Raw genomic sequence first — 17,248 nt, forward strand, 5'->3', positions numbered from 1 at the left:
ACAAAATTTTAGTCAATGTGACTGACATGTAACTGCGACACTATTAAAAGTAATCTGTGTACTTTATGAAATGCGGCGCGGTGCGAACGACGAAAGATTCCGAACCGCCGCGCCGCGCCGCCGCCCGCGCCCGTCCATCGCCCGTCCGTTCGTTTCTTTATCAAATGTCAATGTCAAGCAAATTAGCAAATTGACTTTGACAATTAATTTTTATCATCAATTCTATCAAGAATCAAATCATTGTTATCAAAGCGAGTGCTCAAGATGTAAAGTTAGAGATAAGAGTGTTTGAATAAGCGTTTTCTATAAGTACCCACTTCTGTGTAGCTCCATGTATAATGTCACTAAACTATGCTTTTACTTTCTCTCTTTTTCTTATCATATTAGTGGTGCTTAACCTATACTTTTTCTACACTTTAAATGGTGTAAATAAAAAGCCCACCTATTTTAACTTACCAAAACTAAGATCACACCCACTGCCTGATGTCTTTACTGAGATTTTTGAATATCTCAATTATTTACCCAGTAAATATAAGAGTAGGAACAATAAGTTTAACTTAATAAGATCAAATCTAATTAGTTCATTTAATTCTTCTGTTAGTAAAAATAATGTTTGGGACATCACAGATAATGTAGGTATATCAATCAACTTTACATGAAATAATAGAACCTTCCTAACTTTTACTAACTTAAATAAAGTTAACTTTTTTAGTGGATAAATGAGGCATCTTTATTCCCACACAAAGATGGGCTGCCAGGACAAATTATTCAAGCCTTGCGCCAAGGTGAAATAGCCCTTGTAGACAATGCACCCAAGGGAACGCAATTAAAACTACTGCTACTTTTAAAGGCAAGTTTTGTGTGAACTAGTTGTACCTGTATTTTTGTTTTAACTAGGTATTATTAAAAAAACTAATTTCTTTCTATAAATCTTTCCAGGATAAAAGAAAAATATTTTTTAAGCCGAAGAGATATAATTTAGACGATATAATCCATGGTACTATATACTCAGGATTTGACAGACACAACTCAGAGGTTTTTGCTTATTACTTGGCCATGGCTTTAAACTTTACATGGGTAGCGCCAGCCGCCATACGGCGGATTCATGTTGAGAGAGACGTGGTCCCAGTCGCTACTCCTGGATTGAAGAGGACTATGTTGAGAAATGGTGAGTGTATGAATAGTTACATAAAATTTATGTTTTTTTCTATTTTTAATAAAAACTACGAGTCGGCTGCAAGCTTCGCCATGCCATAAAAACTTGAATGGAATTTTCAGTCAAAATTATTATAAGCCATAAAAAACTTGAATGGAATTTTCAGTCAAAATTATTATAAGTCCATAAAATATGTAGCTCCATGTATAATGTCACTAAACTATGTTTATGGGCCTCTATATGATGAACTCCTTCTACAAGAAGAAGCCACAAAGGAAGTGGACGTGGATTAGCCCCGATGGGAAGACTAAAAACGAGATCGACTTCATATTGACGGATAAGAAGCACATATTCAATGATGTCTCAGTGATCAGTAGGGTTAAGACCGGCAGCGATCACCGACTCGTAAGAGGCACTTTGAATATAAACTGCAAAATAGAACGCTCCCGTCTAATGAAGTCCACGCTCCGTCCTACTCCTGCTCAAATCCAGGATCCCGAAAGCTTTCAGTCTGAGCTTTGCGACCGCCTGATATGTTTAGAGAATTGCGTTACAGTTGACGATTTAAATAATAGGTTTGTGGAAACTGTCCAAGAGGTAGGATCGAAATATTTTTCGTCCCGAACCAACCGAGGACCTCAAAAACTCTCAGATGGGACTCTGAGTCTCATAAGAGAACGGAGAGAAATGAGGTTGCAGTCTTCAGTTGATATGGTCGAATACAGACGTCTAAACAGACAGATCGCCAAAGCAAGACGTTGCGATATGAGACGCTACAATTGCAAGCGCATTCAAGACGCAATAGAGCAAAACAAGGGCTCCAAAGTCTTTGCTAGAGATCGATCTGTTCGGCAGACTCTGTTGACCCAACTGAAGACCGACACTGGCAACACCGTTTCATCAGTGCCCGAAATTCTGGGAGAAATTGAGAGATTCTACGGACAGTTATACACCACAACACAAAACCCTATTACCAGCGGTGCTCACGACAGCCGAGCGCCACTCACCCGACACTATACCGAAGATATTCCGGACGTCAGTCTAGACGAGATTAGTATAGCTCTCAAACAGCTAAAAAACAACAAAGCTCCGGGAGATGATGGAATAACGACAGAACTTCTGAAAGCCGGCGGTAGACCGATTTTAATAGCACTTCGGAGGCTGTTTAATTCCGTCATACTCGAAGGCACAAGCCCGGAGGCATGGAGCAGAAGTGTAGTGACTTTGTTCTTCAAGAAAGGCAACAAAGCCCTATTGAAGAATTATAGACCCATTGCACTTCTGAGCCATGTGTACAAGCTGTTTTCGAGAGTTATTACGAATCGTCTCGAGCAAAGACTCGACGACTTCCAGCCACCCGAACAAGCCGGGTTCCGAAAAGGCTATAGTACCATAGATCACATACACACGCTTCGGCAGGTTATACAGAAGACCGAGGAGTATAATCTACCTTTATGTCTAGCGTTTGTGGACTATGAGAAAGCCTTTGATTCTATTGAGCTCTGGGCGATGCTTCAATCCCTTCAGCGGTGCCATATAGACTATCGCTATATCGAGGTGTTGAGATGTATGTACAATGCTGCCACAATGTCAGTTCGATTACACGAACATAGCACAAAACCGATCCAGTTGCAAAGGGGCGTGAGACAGGGAGATGTTATTTCTCCGAAACTGTTCACCTGTGCACTGGAAGATGTTTTTAAGCTTGTAGAGTGGAAAAGACTGGGCATTAACGTCAATGGCGAATATATCTCTCATCTACAATTTGCTGATGACATAGTTATTATGGCGGAAACGCTGGAGGAGTTAGGCGAAATGCTCACAGACCTCAATGATGCCTCTAAACAAGTTGGGCTGAAAATGAACATGGACAAGACAAAGGTCATGTCGAACGAACATGTTTCATCATCGCCCGTAACTGTAGGAGGTGTCACCATCGAAGTTGTTGATCAGTATCCCTACCTAGGACAAGTGATCCGATTAGGAAAATCCAACTTCGATAAAGAGGTAGCTCGTAGAATCCAACTCGGATGGGCAGCGTTCGGGAAATTACGACACATCTTCACTGAAAACATACCTCAGTGTCTGAAAACAAAAGTTTTCAATCAGTGCGTGTTGCCAGTGATGACTTACGGAGCCGAGACGTGGTGCTTCACCAAAGGGCTTATCCACAAGCTCAGAGTTGCTCAGCGTGCTATGGAAAGGGCTATGTTAGGCGTGTCCCTGCGAGATAGGATTCGTAATGAAGAAATCCGCAGGAGAACTAAAGTTACCGACATAGCCAAAAGGATTAGCACGCTGAAGTGGCAATGGGCTGGCCACGTAGCCCGCAGAGCCGACGACCGCTGGAGTAGAAAGGTTCTGGAGTGGAGACCCCGTGTCGGCAAACGGCGTGTCGGTCGCCCCCCAACCCGTTGGTCTGATGATCTGCGGAAGGTAGCGGGAAGCCGCTGGATGCAGATGGCGGGTGACCGTTTGGGGTGGCGATCGTTAGGAGAGGCCTATGTCCAACAGTGGACTACGGAAGGCTGAGAGAGAGAGAGAGAGAGAGATAAAATATGTATTAAGTACCTTATTATTATTTTCAGGAAGTTCCTTATGCATTTACGGCAAATGCTTTTACTGCAAATCAAATGAAACAGTATGCCCTGATAAAAAGGGTGAACTTGAAGGAGCTGTTATATTATATTTAGACAAACATTTTAGGCAGTACAAATATCCATGGAAGAGGTCCTACAATACTAAAGTACAAATGGAATGGGAACGGAATAATGACTTTTGTAAGTAAGTACTTAACAGCTAAGGGTAGTGATTCTGAAAACACTAATTTTAAAGTACTGTCAATCTTAAATTTGGATTGTGCAAAATGAGATGTATGCTTTTGCATTTTGACATTGCTTTTTTTTTTTTGCTTTCTAAATAAAATTGCTAATGTAAATCTAATCATATTAAATATTGGCATTCTATGCACTTTAAAATAACATATTTTTTCTGTCTCTGTGTAGTCTAACCACATCATAACACCTATTAACTCTGTATGATGATGGTAAATAAGTTCATAAAAACATACATATTCTTCCAGGAAAGTCATTCTAACTCTAAGTACAAGAAGGTTGCTGAATCTGATAGATGTGTCCATTTTCGACTTCTTATTGCAAAATGGAGATAGACACGACTATGAGGTGTATAGAGACAAAGTGATCCTGTTGGACAATGGTAAAGGACTGGGCAACCCTACTGCAGATGAGCTAGATATACTGGCGCCTTTATATCAGTGCTGTATGTAAGTATTAGCCTTTATTTTTGGGTAGCAATAAAACGAGTGACTGTAAATTACAGTTCTAAGTGTCAAAATTAATTAATTTGGGTTATAGAATTACTAAGTGAGCGACTGACTGCGAGTGACGAGAAATCAACAGAACAGCAACTTACAAACATTAATTTGAGTTACTAAGGGCCTGTTCCACAATGTCTGGTTAGTGGCTACCTGTCGGATAAAATACATGTTGTCACTCTCTTTCATTATTTTTTTGACAGTGACAGTATGTATTTTATCCGACAGGTAGCCACTAACCAGACATTGTGGAACAGGCCCTTAAAATACAAAATGAGCAGCTTCATAATATTTGAGCGACCTAATATTTGTTTGAGTGTCAACCTGTCAACGTTACGTCCTGCATTTTTTTCAATATTTGGCAAATGTATTTTTTATACTGAGCGGCATTTTATCTTTGAAAAATACACTAATGAGCAGAGCATAATGAGCTCACATTTAAAAAATAAAAATAATACGAAATAACTATTTGAAGAAAAACTATTCTATTAGTTGAGAAATTTTATTATTGAAATATAAGGGTAATTAAATAAAACAATGTACTCCGTAAAAATAAAGTACCTAATATGCATGAATTTATTTCAATGAAATGAACAAAAAATAAAATAAGACGCTTCAGTCAACTAAAAAAAACTTCTTATTAATACTAAGAAACATTGATAGGTATGAGGAGCCCTACTACAACTCACCTGACTGCAATGATTCGTCGCGCCGCCCCCATTCGAATTCACACGCATTTAAAAATCTGTAGTTTTCATTAAAAAAGCGTATCAAAAAAAAAACATAAGCCCTCAAATAGAATATCAGTAACCAATAATCATTAATAAAGCAGCATACAAAACTTTGCTCAAAGTGAACTTTTTAGTAGTTCGCTAAGTATAACCTCACTTAGATAAATCGAATCTATCTTAATATTGAAGTAGCCCTCTCTGTATTTCCAGTCGCTCACTTAGTAATAAAGTCGCTCGGATAAAATTTTAATATCTGACGTATCTGTCGTAAGTTTAGTTAATTTTTCGCTTATTCAAATTCATACCGCTCAAGTTATTAAAACAGTATGTCATCATCAGTCGCAAAGTTTTTTTTTGTTCGCTCGTTTTATAATTCCCCTTTATTTTTTACCTGAAGAAGAGGGGTGCTCTAATTGTCGTGTGTATTGTGAGTGTCATTTTTTTTTTAAATTGTTGTTTGCTTGTTTTGTTATATTTTAGAAGAATTTTATAATAAATTAGTTTTATTTATTATTCTAGAGCCAGAATCTAAAACATGAAATGTTAAAATTAATATTAATATTGAACCACCACTGTTGGCTATCAAAAGATACACATAAAAAAATGAATTGTTTAATTTTAGGCTCTCTTCATCAACTTGGCAGTATCTCGAGCTGTTAGCCGGGGGCAGCCTCACAGATGTGATAAAAATAATGGCGGCATTCCAAGGCGAGACGTTGGCTACCGAAGATCATTATAGAGCAGTGGAACGGAGGTTACTGAAAGTTTACGCAACTGTCCAATATTGCATAGGCAAGCATGGCAGTGCAAAAGTAATAAAACTTGGCTTCTGATATATTTTTGTGTATTTCTTTTGAATAAAAAATAGTTAAAATTCCTTCTATGTATAGGTGTGCAATGATGATTAATGGGTTAGGTGGTTGGTTACAATAAACGATGGGTTTGTGAATATTATTAGTTCTGCTACTCGACAATAGATGGAGTTATTAATATTACATACTCAGAATAATAACAGCGACCGTTGTTCGTATTATTTGTGGCGCTTCACCAATGACGAAAGAAAAAAAATGTTTTCGTTTCGTTGTGTTGTAGGTATATTTCCGGTTTAACAACGTTTGTCTGGAAGAGATCGCAAGACCGCCATTTGTGAATTTTGAGTTTTGTTTTACGGTGTGTGCAAATAAAGATTTGGAAAAAAGGAATGATTCAATGTTCGGAACGCAGCTTGACGACTGTCATTTCGACAGAACTCTCGTGTGTGTTGACAATTTTGACATCAACATCAATCAATCAGCTGGGAACTGGGTATGTTGTTTCCAAGTTATTTCTTGTTTGTTTTGTGATTCATTGTGTTTTTGATAATTCCATGAATTTATATCCAAGGCCAATTTGAACCAAAGCAAAACCTTTCAGCTTTCGTGTTTAACTTTACGTTCTTTCTCACTGGCTTTTGTCTTAAGTTACGTGAGTAGGTAGCACTGAAAAAAGCAACTCTCAAACTTTATAGATAGGTACTTTTTTAAAGCAAAGTCGCCGAAATGTGAAATCTGAACAAAAGAGCTACATAAATAGGTATCATCATGTATAGCTCCTTTAGTTATGTAAATTGCGTAACCTTGTTAAAAAATAATGGGAAAGATTGACTGTAATGCTAATTTATTGAAATGCAGACAAATTTAAAACTCCTTACAACTTTTTTTCAGATCTGGAATTTTACAAAACGAAGCTGAAGACAATAGACGACAAGACATTACATAATCAAACCAAACAAATTGTTTAAACAATCTACTTGACTGCTATTTGTCCTCAGATAAAGTAATATAATCTAAAAGATCTGCAAGCCTGCAGTGACCAGGCACATTTCAACATATCACAGTGTTAGACAACATTTTACTCAAAAGGACTTTTAACATTGCTAGAATGGTGAATGTACCTCCCGACCATTTCCTGTATTTTGCTTATGGCAGTAACTTGCTGAAAAAGAGAATACACATTAATAATCCATCAGCTGAATTCATAGGAATAGGGAGGCTTGATGTGAGTATTATTTGTACAGAATAATTTCCCTTCTTACTTTTAGTACTGTAATAAATAAAATATAAAAAAATACAAACTTGTATTAAACCATTTTTCTGTGTTTTTCACTAGCTATATTTTCTTTAGTACCAATATTGGTGCACCCTTTGTTTTATTTTCACCTAACATTGATACCTTATACTTTCAGCATTACCAGGTGAACTTTATAAAGTATGGTCCGAGATGGAAGGGGTGTTCAGCCACCATTGTGCCTACAGACAACCGGTGCTTGTGCAAGACCTGCAAGTGTGTGTGGGGCACTGTGTGGATGCTACATAACAATGATATGCCAGCTTTAGATGAGTATGTGTTCAGCTTTTTAGTATATTTCTGTACCTCAGTGGCACAATCTACAATAATCCACTATTTAAGAAAATCTTTTTATACTTTGTTAGACTAAATATAAAATTTACAGATGAATAACTCTAATAATGAAAGCTATGAGTCTTCTATGTTACAACATGTAGAGTGTTGCTTAAAAATATTTATATTTTTATATTTTACAGGCAAGAAGGGGTATCGACAAACTGGTACTTTCCAAAAACAGTAAAAATAGAGACTGAGGAAGGGAAGATTTTGGAGTGTAGAACATACCAGCAGAGTGTGAACCCTCCAGCCACCTGCGACCACACCTCCATACCTCCAGACAGAAGACCGTCGGAGACCTACTTGAAATGCATTGTTCTAGGAGCCATTGAATGTAAACTACCTAAAGAGTATATTCAACTTTTGAAGTTGATACCACATAATGGGGAGATATCGCATGAAATGGAGAATGCATTATTTTCGAAGGATAATATAAATGATATTTTGCTATAATTTCTTAACTTTTATTTTTTAAATCCTGTGATTCTTTGATACCTCCACAGCCTCCACTTTAACATTTCAATGAATTAATTTGAATATGGGGCACTAAGTTTTATTAGTTTTACCGTTTTACCTTGACTGTACATTGGAGATTGCGTCAGATGACAATACAATTTCGTTATTTTTCTGAGATTTCATTATTCTTTGGAAGGTCCTTATTGTATGTCTTCTTTCCTCAAACTAGTCAATATGTAGTCAATGCTCAAACTTCTCATAGACGACACAGAGGAAAACACAGATTTACTACGACCGAAACTAACCAAGCCCAATGATTTTATAATAATTAAATTCATTCAATGGCCCCACAGACTTGCTCTCTATTCTTAACTTCTGGCTCTTAAATTTCATTGATGAGGGTAATTTTTTTATCATCTAAATTCTTTCTTTTTTACACATTTAACTAAGTATTCCAGGAAATAAAAATGTCGTTTAAAATACTTAATGAAAGCTCCTTCCTATACTTTGCATATGGATACAATATGTGTGAAGAGGTAATTCATATGAATAATCCTACCGCGGAGTTAGTGACTATTGGGCGTTTGGACGTAAGTACCTACCATCATATGCTATTATGGGCAATGGAACCGATAACCATAACAATAATAGTAATACAGAATTGCGATAGGTTTAATGAAGATTAATTGACTCATTACACTTCATCATCAGCCAATAAAACGCCTAGTCCTAAAATAGGCCTCAGGCTCTCAAGGGCGCCCAAAGTAATAATATAAGTTTGGTTTTTGAGTTTTACCCAATAGATGGCGTGGACTTCATATAAATCCAAGAGTTCAGCTACTCCCCAATAGATGGCAATATAATAAGTACACATATTTTACAGAACTACCGGCTGGATTTCAGAAGATATTCCGCATATTGGGGTGGCCCTTCTATGACCATGGTTGCCACGGCGAATGCCCACCTTTGGGGTGTAATATGGAAACTGAATAAAGACGACTTAATTGCTCTTGATAGGTAAGTTTTTTGTTTTAAAGTTGGATTGAATTCTTAGTTAGGTGTACCTACATCATATTTTGTTTTTCCAGTACATTTGGCGTGGACACAAAAAGATACTATCCGCTATATGTGGACGTACTAACTCCTCATATGGGTAAGATTTGGTGTCGAAGTTACTGTCAGAAAGTTAATCCTCTTCCCAGAGGAGACAACGATCCCATTCCGCTTGAGCAATGGCCTTCAAAAACCTTGAAAAGTATTATGGTTTTAGGCGCAAAGAAATGTAGACTGCCTGAATTTTATGTAGAGTTTTTGAAGTCGTTAAAAGACAACGGCGAGGAGGGATGCTATGAGATGCTGCAGCTGCTGCGGCGATACGGCGACCCGCTGGCGCCGGGCTGCGCGTGCGACTGGCCCGGACGCTACCCGAGGAAACCTCTCAAACTAGACAAAACACAATTTGCCCCATCAAACAAATCTGATGTAGACGTAAATAAAAATAATTTCTAATTGAAAAATCAATTTTATTTGAAAATCGTATAAGATTTCTGACGCAGTACAAAATATATTTAAACAATCGGGACTTAATTTTAAGATACAATTTGATATTTAAACTACATTTTACTAATTGTAACAGTTCATCAATATAAATATTAAAATTATTATTAATAGGTACTCGGTTTTCATTAAATTATAAAATTGTACACTATCTCAATCGTAGTGTGAGATTGTATCTAAATTGAGCACAGAGCACAACGCTACCCCGACGACACAACTCTCACACTCACACACACACACACGCACGTCTCACGCATACGAGGACCTCAACATTTGGAAATTATTTCATCAGTCATGCATAACTTTAATTACTAAAATGAGGTAATAATAGCTGCCTTATAAGGTGGAAATCACAATAAGAAATAAATACTGATACAATAAGTGCGTAAATGATATAAATTAAAGCCCCGCGGGATCGCCGTGGGAGGCAACGTTGTGCGAGGGCGCCGCTTACTGCGACACAGTCCTATGTGCTTCACCTGTGCTTCTTCACCGCAGCTATACTAGAACTGTGTCAGAGTTAGCGAGGTCAACGAAGAATATGCTCCCTAATTCAAACACACACCAGTAGCGGTGCACTGTAATTTTGTTGCATAAAATTGAGCAAAAGGCACTATGCAATGCATATTTTAAAATTAAAACAATATTTGGATCTAAACTTTGGAAACGAATTTTTAAATCTCTTGCACACTATGCAAGGTGCCTTCAGCCACTCGGCATGTATACGCTCGGATATTCGGGCTAGTTGCCACGACTTCGCTTCGACCACATAACTCGCATCGTGTGCATCTAGCCTTCACTTACCTAATGACAAATGATTCTGATAGAATGTAGGTACATTTGATAATAAATAAAACTACAATCATCTAGTGCTTCGATCCCTCGCGACACGACCAGCAGCAACTGTTTCGTTCTGTTAGTTTTGCACAACAGGTAGAATAAACATCAAAGAAATTGAGACTATTACTTATAACTTATAAGACAACTTGACGTACCTCTACCCCTATTGTGAAACGAACAGTCGCGTCACTAGACGCTGAAGGCTGGATATAAGAAGGCACTAGTTTTCTTACCCTGGATTAAAGACTCCAGGCCTTATTAAATCTGCGTTTGGAGTCAAATTACATTTTGTTACTGGACATTTTTTGTGCAACAATGGTCTCGACAATACATTCAAGATATGGATGAGTTTGACATGGTCACAGAAATTAGGCACTTGAAATTCAATAGTAAATAATTTGCGCCATAAAAACTGACCAAACCAGACACAGCTTCACAGCTATTTATACACTGGTTATATTTTTTGCTAAAAATTACTTTAAGAGTAACTTTACAAAAGTGAATTAACATTCAACGAGAGGGATAATACATATGTATAAATGTGAAATATATATGAAAACACAGTACCTATAATTTGTAAATTTTTGCTACATCGACACTGAAACGTTATACAATAAAATCAATCATACAATAAAATATACGTATAGTATTATAATGTATGTAGTTAATTTAATTGATGTAAAGCCTATCGCAACGGAACACATGGATTTCAAAAGTAGGTAAATATGTAATAGTACATAAGTTAATAACTAATAAGCAATCATATTCATTGTACAAAATATAGAATCTTGCTTTCTATTCAGCTACTAATACAATTCATACTAATCATTCAAGTCTTTGGTTGTATATTTCCAATTAAGTTATGAAATCAAGGGGTTACAGAAGTAAGATAAGTAAATAAGTTATTATATGAATGAAGTCGAGCACAGAATATGAGTATTTGAGTAAGTAAAGTATTAATGTTATATGTAAGGAGGTGGTCCTCAACCCACTAGTGTCTACGGACCGCTATCAGAACAGTTACCAAATGTTGAACACCGTCATTTACTAAGTTAGTTTAAAACTTAAAAGTATTTACGTTATATATCAGAAAAATAATATATTTGTACAAACTCTAACTACCATATAACTATAACATTTTATACAATTTACAACTTATGAAATAACTTAGTGATATAATAGGCTATGTCAAAAAGACGTTGGTGTTACATACTATTTATTGAGGTAAACAACGTAGGACTCACGGGAATAACCAATGTAAATTTAATATTAAATTCCTGATATATAACAACAGATTCATCGTAAGTACCGATCTCGCGGCCGGCCGGGCGCGCGGCGTCGGCGGCGGCGGCTCGCGGTCGCCGCACTCCATGCGCAATAAATAAATAGTAAATGCAGAGAGGAGTTTAGGATTACCCTTACTTATTTATATATAAATAAAATTATGCTAAAGTCAAAAATAATTAGCAATATTTAACTTAACACGAAATATGAAATCTATTACTAGACAGTGTAACAGTTAATAATATCGCTTAGCTCCCAAAGGCTAGGCCGAACAACGACGTCCAACAAAAATATATAACTATGTACATAAATATTAACTTACACGCACAACACAGTCGATATCGAACTTGGCGCCGATGGCCAGATGCAGTCTCCCTATTATTATAATACATTACAACTAAACAGTTCGTCCGTCGAGCGTGCACTCACAGTCGTCACATAAATTAAACTTAAAGTCGCATGTCACTAGGTTCGCTTACAAGCTAGGATTCGAAGAGTTCGTCGCGTCGCGAGCGAGGACTCGAGGTAGATATCGGTCGGTGAGATTCGGTGTGCCGCTAGTCGAGCGCGACGTAGGGGACGCGGCGCGGCCGGCGCTAGCAGGGCGTGGCGTCGCGCAGCAGCCCGTTGGCGCCGGGCGCGGACGTGGGCTTGAGGTGGATGGCGCGCTCGGCGGGCGGCGCCAGCGGCTCGGCGGCGGCGTCGTCGGACGCGCGCGAGCGCACCAGCGACAGCTCGCGCACCCACGACGCCAGCCGCCCCGACACGCCGAACAGGTTGGAGCCCGAGCCCGTCGCCGCCGCGCCCACGTTCACGCCGCGCAGCTCCAGCTCGTCATCTGCAACGTGCGCGGGGGAACGTTACATAGCGTTGTGGCTTGCAATACACACGTATTACAACATTTAGTGCTGTATTACACACGGATTTGAATAATTGATAAGTATAGGTAATAATCACTTAGCTGACAATTAGGTATAATTTTCAATAAACAACAGTCAGTGTTTAACTGATAAGTAGGTACAAATAAAATATATCTAATGAAATGCGTGTTTAAAACTATACATACTGGCCGATCCCGTAACCTTTATATTTGCGCCTCCCAGTAACCAAATAAAGCCATATCATTAAATAAAAGCATGAGATGATAGGTGTATTCGCGATAGATGTAATGAAGTTCTAGTATAGCTCCGCTAAAAAGCGAGATATCCTGTGTACATGTGATGTGAAAAACAGCATGTCCTTATAACCGATATACCGATTCAGGCCAACACAGTAATCGCGAAGCGACATCCCATGTGCACAAGTATCATTAGTCCGACTACCGCAAAGCAAAGAGGTTATTGAGCCAGCGTCCCTGATACATAAATTCACCGAGTCAATTGGTCATTCAGAAAATGATAACAAAAGTAGATAATAGTGCATTCTTAACAACTCCACGCAAAAGTCGAAAGCCGCCAATCAATCGCTCCCTTATATTTTAAGACGATAACTTTTGTTCATGTATTGTAAATAAATAATCGGCACTCAGATATAGAAAGATGGAAATATTCTGGAAAAGAAAGGTCGATGGGAGCTCAAATTATATTTATGTGCCCCAAAACCAAACACATGGGCAGTGATTATAATTACGGTGGATCAACGTATTGTATGGTAATATAAGTTTTTATTTCGTAATGACTTAATTTATATCGATTTCGAGGTGCAACCAAACACATTTGCATTTGAGAGAAATACAACACAAATGAGTGACTGATTAGCGGCTAACCTCGTGGAGTCACCAACTGGTGTCATGCAGACGGAGTTACTTACATCGTTCATATCGTCGTCTGCGCGGTACACACCTCTATACACGAGACCGAGCGGAAAAACAAGTCAATTCGTTACTTTTTTCATTAATAACAGAGTCTAATTGGGTGTTTTGTCCGAATTTGGTATGCCAATGTTATCATTTTTCTGATATTTACCAATTTTGACCTAATTTAGTTGTTTTTGGATGGGATGAACATGAATTTCGGTTATGGGGTTCATGAAATATCAATAAATGGAGATGGTAGAGATCGTGAATCAATCGCCATGCACAAACGAACATAAGCAATGTTTAGGTAATTAGATTAGGTACAATACAATGCATCTGCTACGATAGTTTTCCCCGACATATTATAAGGTTAGTGTTTATCTACTGGGGACCATTATTCATTGCTTCGATACTCATTAAAATTGCGTTTCCATCCGACAAAGCCAATAGCTGCTACTTTTTATTTAGTACTGGAAATATACTGCCGGTTAAAATTTTGTCGTAGTGGCAGTGCATTTCGAAGTTTTTGAATACATGTTAATAATATACATTATGCATTACATATTTATGAATGAGTTAAATTACATATAAGTAACTTACCCATTGTTATCCGCTGTTGCGCGTACAGTTCTTGCCCTTGAGGTGTGTGGAAGAACGACCTGCAACGGATAATAGATTTTAAAACACAAGTTTATTATAATCAAAACAAGACAGGGAGGGTCGTTACTTCTCATGGGATTTCTAAAATCAGTTATAAAATAGTTTGTGCTTTTGGAAGAATATTAATTGTCAGTTACTTTAGTTAGGCCTTCCTATAGTACAATATCAACCTGCGTTGCATATCGCTTGCTATAATGCAGTTGTGTACTATACTATACTGCATGGGGATGCATCCCCAGACTACCAAATGTTGAATTCCTCGGCCAAGTTAGTGTTGAAACTTTATATTTTTTATTGCAGCTAATGTCCAATAGTGTTAATCTTCAAAGTGTACGGCGATGTAGGCTTTCCTATAGTTTATTGAAGACATGGGGTCTTTAATAAACTATAGGAAAGCCTACATCGCCGTCTGCGTACTTCACTGTAACGCCATCTACCAGCAATGCCCGGAACTTCATCCTAGACTAGTTGACTCACCGCTGTCGGAAGTAGGGCTTGGCGGCGGGCGCTAACTCAGCCACCAGCTGCAGGAAGGAGGGCCGCGAGCTCGGTTTGTGCGCCCAACACGCGCGCATGAGCTCGTAGAGCCGGTCGGGGCAGTGTTCGGGCCGCTCCATCACGCCGCCTTCTACTACGTAGCGGACCACTTGCTCGTTGGAGAGACCCTGGAGGGAAATTAGATAAATACATATTAGATAAAATACACTTTATTTGTACACCAAAAAAGAATAATAAAATTAACAAGTTATAACTTAATTAGAGTAAAAAAGTAGCGGTCTTATCGCAAAACGCATCTCTGCGAGACAACCTTTGGTTTAGTTTGCATTAGTTTAGTTAAATGAAAAAGAAAAGTTAATAACCGATAGACACCGATAGTATTTCTAAAGAAACTGGGCACTCTTCTAAACCTAGAGGAGTAGAGGACATACCTGATAAGGCTGCATTGCTAGCGTCGCCATCTCCCATAAGACAACGCCGTAACTCCACGCATCACTATTGCTCGAAAACACCTGAAATTACAAGATTATTGTTGAGTTAATCTTCCTACTTTTATTAATACTTAAAGTACAATGGCTCTTAGTATTTACAAGCATCTTTTTTCGAATTCAGATAGATAGAGAGCTCTTTATTTGTACACCAAGAAATAATTTACAATATTACATAACAACTTAATTAGGGTACAAAAGGCGGTCTTATCGCTTATAGCGACCTCTTCAAGACAACCTTTGGACGGATGGACTAAAAGGTACAAGTAGTGAACTCACCCCGTCCTTCAAGCTCTCGGGGCTCATCCAGCGCACGGGCAGCAGCCCCTTGGAGCCCTTCCTGTAGTAATCAGTCTCATAGATGTCGCGCGTCATGCCGAAGTCGCCCACCTAGAGATTATGAAAATATTTCAATTAATTTATAGAATTATTTTAAATCATAGACGAATGGCGCTGATTAGGGACTCTGATGTAGAGTATAATATAAAGAACTACCAAAAGCAAGTGGCAAGCGAGTCACATACTTTTGCAGTTCATTTGGCGAAACATGATACATAGTCGGGAGCCATATTTAGGAATGAGTAACATGTTTAGGGTACCTACATATAACCTCGTAGTGACATAGATTCTCTCCTGACAGGACAATTAATCAATCATACTCTAGATTTCCCATAGCGGATTCCTCACTGTGTTATTCTTTAAATAAGTTCATAAACAGGCAGCTCACCTTAACGGTGAGGTCCCCGGCGACCATGCAGTTCCTGGCGGCGAGGTCGCGGTGCACGAACTTGTTGGCGGACAGGTACGCCATGCCGTCCGCGATCTCTATCGCCATCTGGAAATATACCGAAACTGTGAGCAATTAAGTGTCAAATCAAAACTGGTGAAAAATAAGTATACAATTGATGTAATAAATTGATAACGTAAAGCGGAGAGGAGTATGCTAAATCTTAGCCCGCTTGTAGCTTGTATTTGTTAAGAGCGGCTTGGATAACTCGGTATGTGCGTACTGTTAACTCTGTTAAAATGTTTCCACTCGCCCTCATCTTTATTTCATAAATGTATATCACGAGGGGGCCGCCATTTCGTACATTCGTCTCTAGTGCATGCACTGTATGTAGTGCTTATGTATTTGTATACATAGATAGATAGGTCGCCTCGAGCAGTGCCCGCGCGGGTCGCGGCGTTGGAGGGCCAGAGCCAACCGATCGCAGCGAATTAAAGACGACATCTCTCTTTACACGGCCGAATAGCGTAGTGGTTAGTGAGCCTGACTACTGAGCCGATTGTCCCGGGTTCGATTCCCGGCTGGGGCAGATATTTGTTTAAACACAGATATTTGTTCTCGGGTCTTGGATGTGCCCGTAAAATGGCAATAGGCCCGCCCCCTATTACATTGGGACTAACATAAAACTCTGGCGAAAAGTGGGTGCAGCAATGCACCTCTGCCTACCCCGCAAGGGAGTACATTAGTACAAGGCGTGAGTGCGAGTTTTTTTTTTTTTTTTATCTCTCTTTACAACCGAATCTGTTCACACCAACCAATAAAGAACACTACACACTATACCTGCTGTATCTGATGCAGGTCGGGCGGCACGGCGTCGGCGTCGGGCCGGTGCGAGCGCAGGTACGACTTGAGGTCGCCCAGCTCCATCAGCTCCATCACCACCAGCGTGGGCTGCCCGCGCGACACCACGCCCAGCAGACGCACCACGTGCCACGTATCGAAGGCCTTCATTACTGACGCTTCGTTGAGGAACTCGATGCGCTCCCTGCAGGGGAAATATGTGTTAGTATGTATGACGACCGAATGGCGTAGTGGTTAGTGACCCTGACTACTGAGCCGAAGGTCCCGGGTTCGATTCCCGGCTGGGGCAAATATTTGTTTAAACACAGATATTTGTTCTCGGGTCTTGGATGTGCCAGTTAAATGGCAATAGGCCCGCCACCTATTACATTGGGACTAATATAACACTCTGGCGAAAAGTGGGTGCAGCAATGCACCTC

At 39.1% G+C, this 17,248-nt stretch overlaps 4 protein-coding genes across 10 annotated transcripts in view; 3 read left to right on the top strand and 1 right to left on the bottom strand.

The window, feature by feature from the left end:
• The first annotated feature begins 15 nt into the window (after window positions 1-15).
• Window positions 16-6,058, top strand: LOC105396933 (glycosaminoglycan xylosylkinase homolog). Of its 2 annotated transcripts, none has more exons than XM_011568947.3 (6): window positions 16-632; window positions 713-850; window positions 940-1,168; window positions 3,745-3,940; window positions 4,239-4,439; window positions 5,844-6,058. In XM_011568947.3, the coding sequence occupies exons 1-6, from the start codon at window positions 339-341 to the stop codon at window positions 6,052-6,054; spliced, it is 1,269 nt and encodes a 422-aa protein (XP_011567249.3). In that variant the 5' UTR covers window positions 16-338; the 3' UTR covers window positions 6,055-6,058. The 2 variants fall into 2 exon arrangements, with proteins under 2 accessions (XP_011567249.3, XP_048489232.1); XM_048633275.1 differs by having other exon boundaries at window positions 4,239-4,435.
• Window positions 6,059-6,555: 497 nt separating this feature from the next.
• On the top strand, window positions 6,556-8,119 carry LOC105396942 (gamma-glutamylcyclotransferase). Its single transcript, XM_048633276.1, has 4 exons — window positions 6,556-6,793; window positions 6,925-7,258; window positions 7,446-7,600; window positions 7,804-8,119. The coding sequence occupies exons 2-4, from the start codon at window positions 7,142-7,144 to the stop codon at window positions 8,114-8,116; spliced, it is 585 nt and encodes a 194-aa protein (XP_048489233.1). The 5' UTR covers window positions 6,556-6,793; window positions 6,925-7,141; the 3' UTR covers window positions 8,117-8,119.
• Window positions 8,120-8,410: 291 nt separating this feature from the next.
• On the top strand, window positions 8,411-9,634 carry LOC105396923 (gamma-glutamylcyclotransferase). Its single transcript, XM_011568937.3, has 3 exons — window positions 8,411-8,709; window positions 9,003-9,136; window positions 9,208-9,634. Exons 1-3 carry the CDS (start codon window positions 8,587-8,589, stop codon window positions 9,626-9,628), a joined length of 678 nt encoding a protein of 225 aa, XP_011567239.3. The 5' UTR covers window positions 8,411-8,586; the 3' UTR covers window positions 9,629-9,634.
• The window catches only part of LOC105397590 (insulin receptor), a 52,887-nt gene continuing 45,264 nt past the window's right edge, over window positions 9,626-17,248 (bottom strand). For 5 of the 6 annotated variants that reach the window (XM_048633556.1, XM_048633557.1, XM_048633555.1 and 2 more), the window contains 7 exons: window positions 16,809-17,013; window positions 15,969-16,076; window positions 15,521-15,631; window positions 15,185-15,265; window positions 14,733-14,920; window positions 14,196-14,254; window positions 9,626-12,638 (listed from right to left, as the gene is read on the bottom strand). In XM_048633556.1, coding sequence (XP_048489513.1) covers window positions 12,397-12,638; window positions 14,196-14,254; window positions 14,733-14,920; window positions 15,185-15,265; window positions 15,521-15,631; window positions 15,969-16,076; window positions 16,809-17,013 — 994 coding nt within the window. In that variant the 3' untranslated portion in view covers window positions 9,626-12,396. Of the gene's footprint in view, window positions 12,639-13,609; window positions 13,644-14,195; window positions 14,255-14,732; window positions 14,921-15,184; window positions 15,266-15,520; window positions 15,632-15,968; window positions 16,077-16,808; window positions 17,014-17,248 lie in introns of all 6 variants that reach the window. The other variant, XM_048633558.1, reaches the window with a different exon arrangement.

This window comes from Plutella xylostella, chromosome 5 (assembly GCF_932276165.1).
Source record: "Plutella xylostella chromosome 5, ilPluXylo3.1, whole genome shotgun sequence".
In the NCBI taxonomy this organism is placed as follows: Eukaryota; Metazoa; Arthropoda; class Insecta; order Lepidoptera; family Plutellidae; genus Plutella; species Plutella xylostella.

Excerpts from the sequence above, each read along its gene's own strand:
- LOC105396933 (XM_011568947.3), top strand. The coding sequence starts at position 339 with ATGTCACTAAACTATGCTTTTACTTTCTCTCTTTTTCTTATCATATTA. Across the intron at positions 851-939 it reads AACTACTGCTACTTTTAAAG|GATAAAAGAAAAATATTTTT; the intron begins GCAAGTTTTGTG and ends AAATCTTTCCAG. Across the intron at positions 3,941-4,238 it reads CGGAATAATGACTTTTGTAA|GAAAGTCATTCTAACTCTAA; the intron begins GTAAGTACTTAA and ends ATATTCTTCCAG.
- LOC105396942 (XM_048633276.1), top strand. The coding sequence starts at position 7,142 with ATGGTGAATGTACCTCCCGACCATTTCCTGTATTTTGCTTATGGCAGT. Across the intron at positions 7,259-7,445 it reads TAGGAATAGGGAGGCTTGAT|CATTACCAGGTGAACTTTAT; the intron begins GTGAGTATTATT and ends TTATACTTTCAG. Across the intron at positions 7,601-7,803 it reads GATATGCCAGCTTTAGATGA|GCAAGAAGGGGTATCGACAA; the intron begins GTATGTGTTCAG and ends TATATTTTACAG.
- LOC105396923 (XM_011568937.3), top strand. The coding sequence starts at position 8,587 with ATGTCGTTTAAAATACTTAATGAAAGCTCCTTCCTATACTTTGCATAT. Across the intron at positions 8,710-9,002 it reads TGACTATTGGGCGTTTGGAC|AACTACCGGCTGGATTTCAG; the intron begins GTAAGTACCTAC and ends CATATTTTACAG. Across the intron at positions 9,137-9,207 it reads GACTTAATTGCTCTTGATAG|TACATTTGGCGTGGACACAA; the intron begins GTAAGTTTTTTG and ends TTGTTTTTCCAG.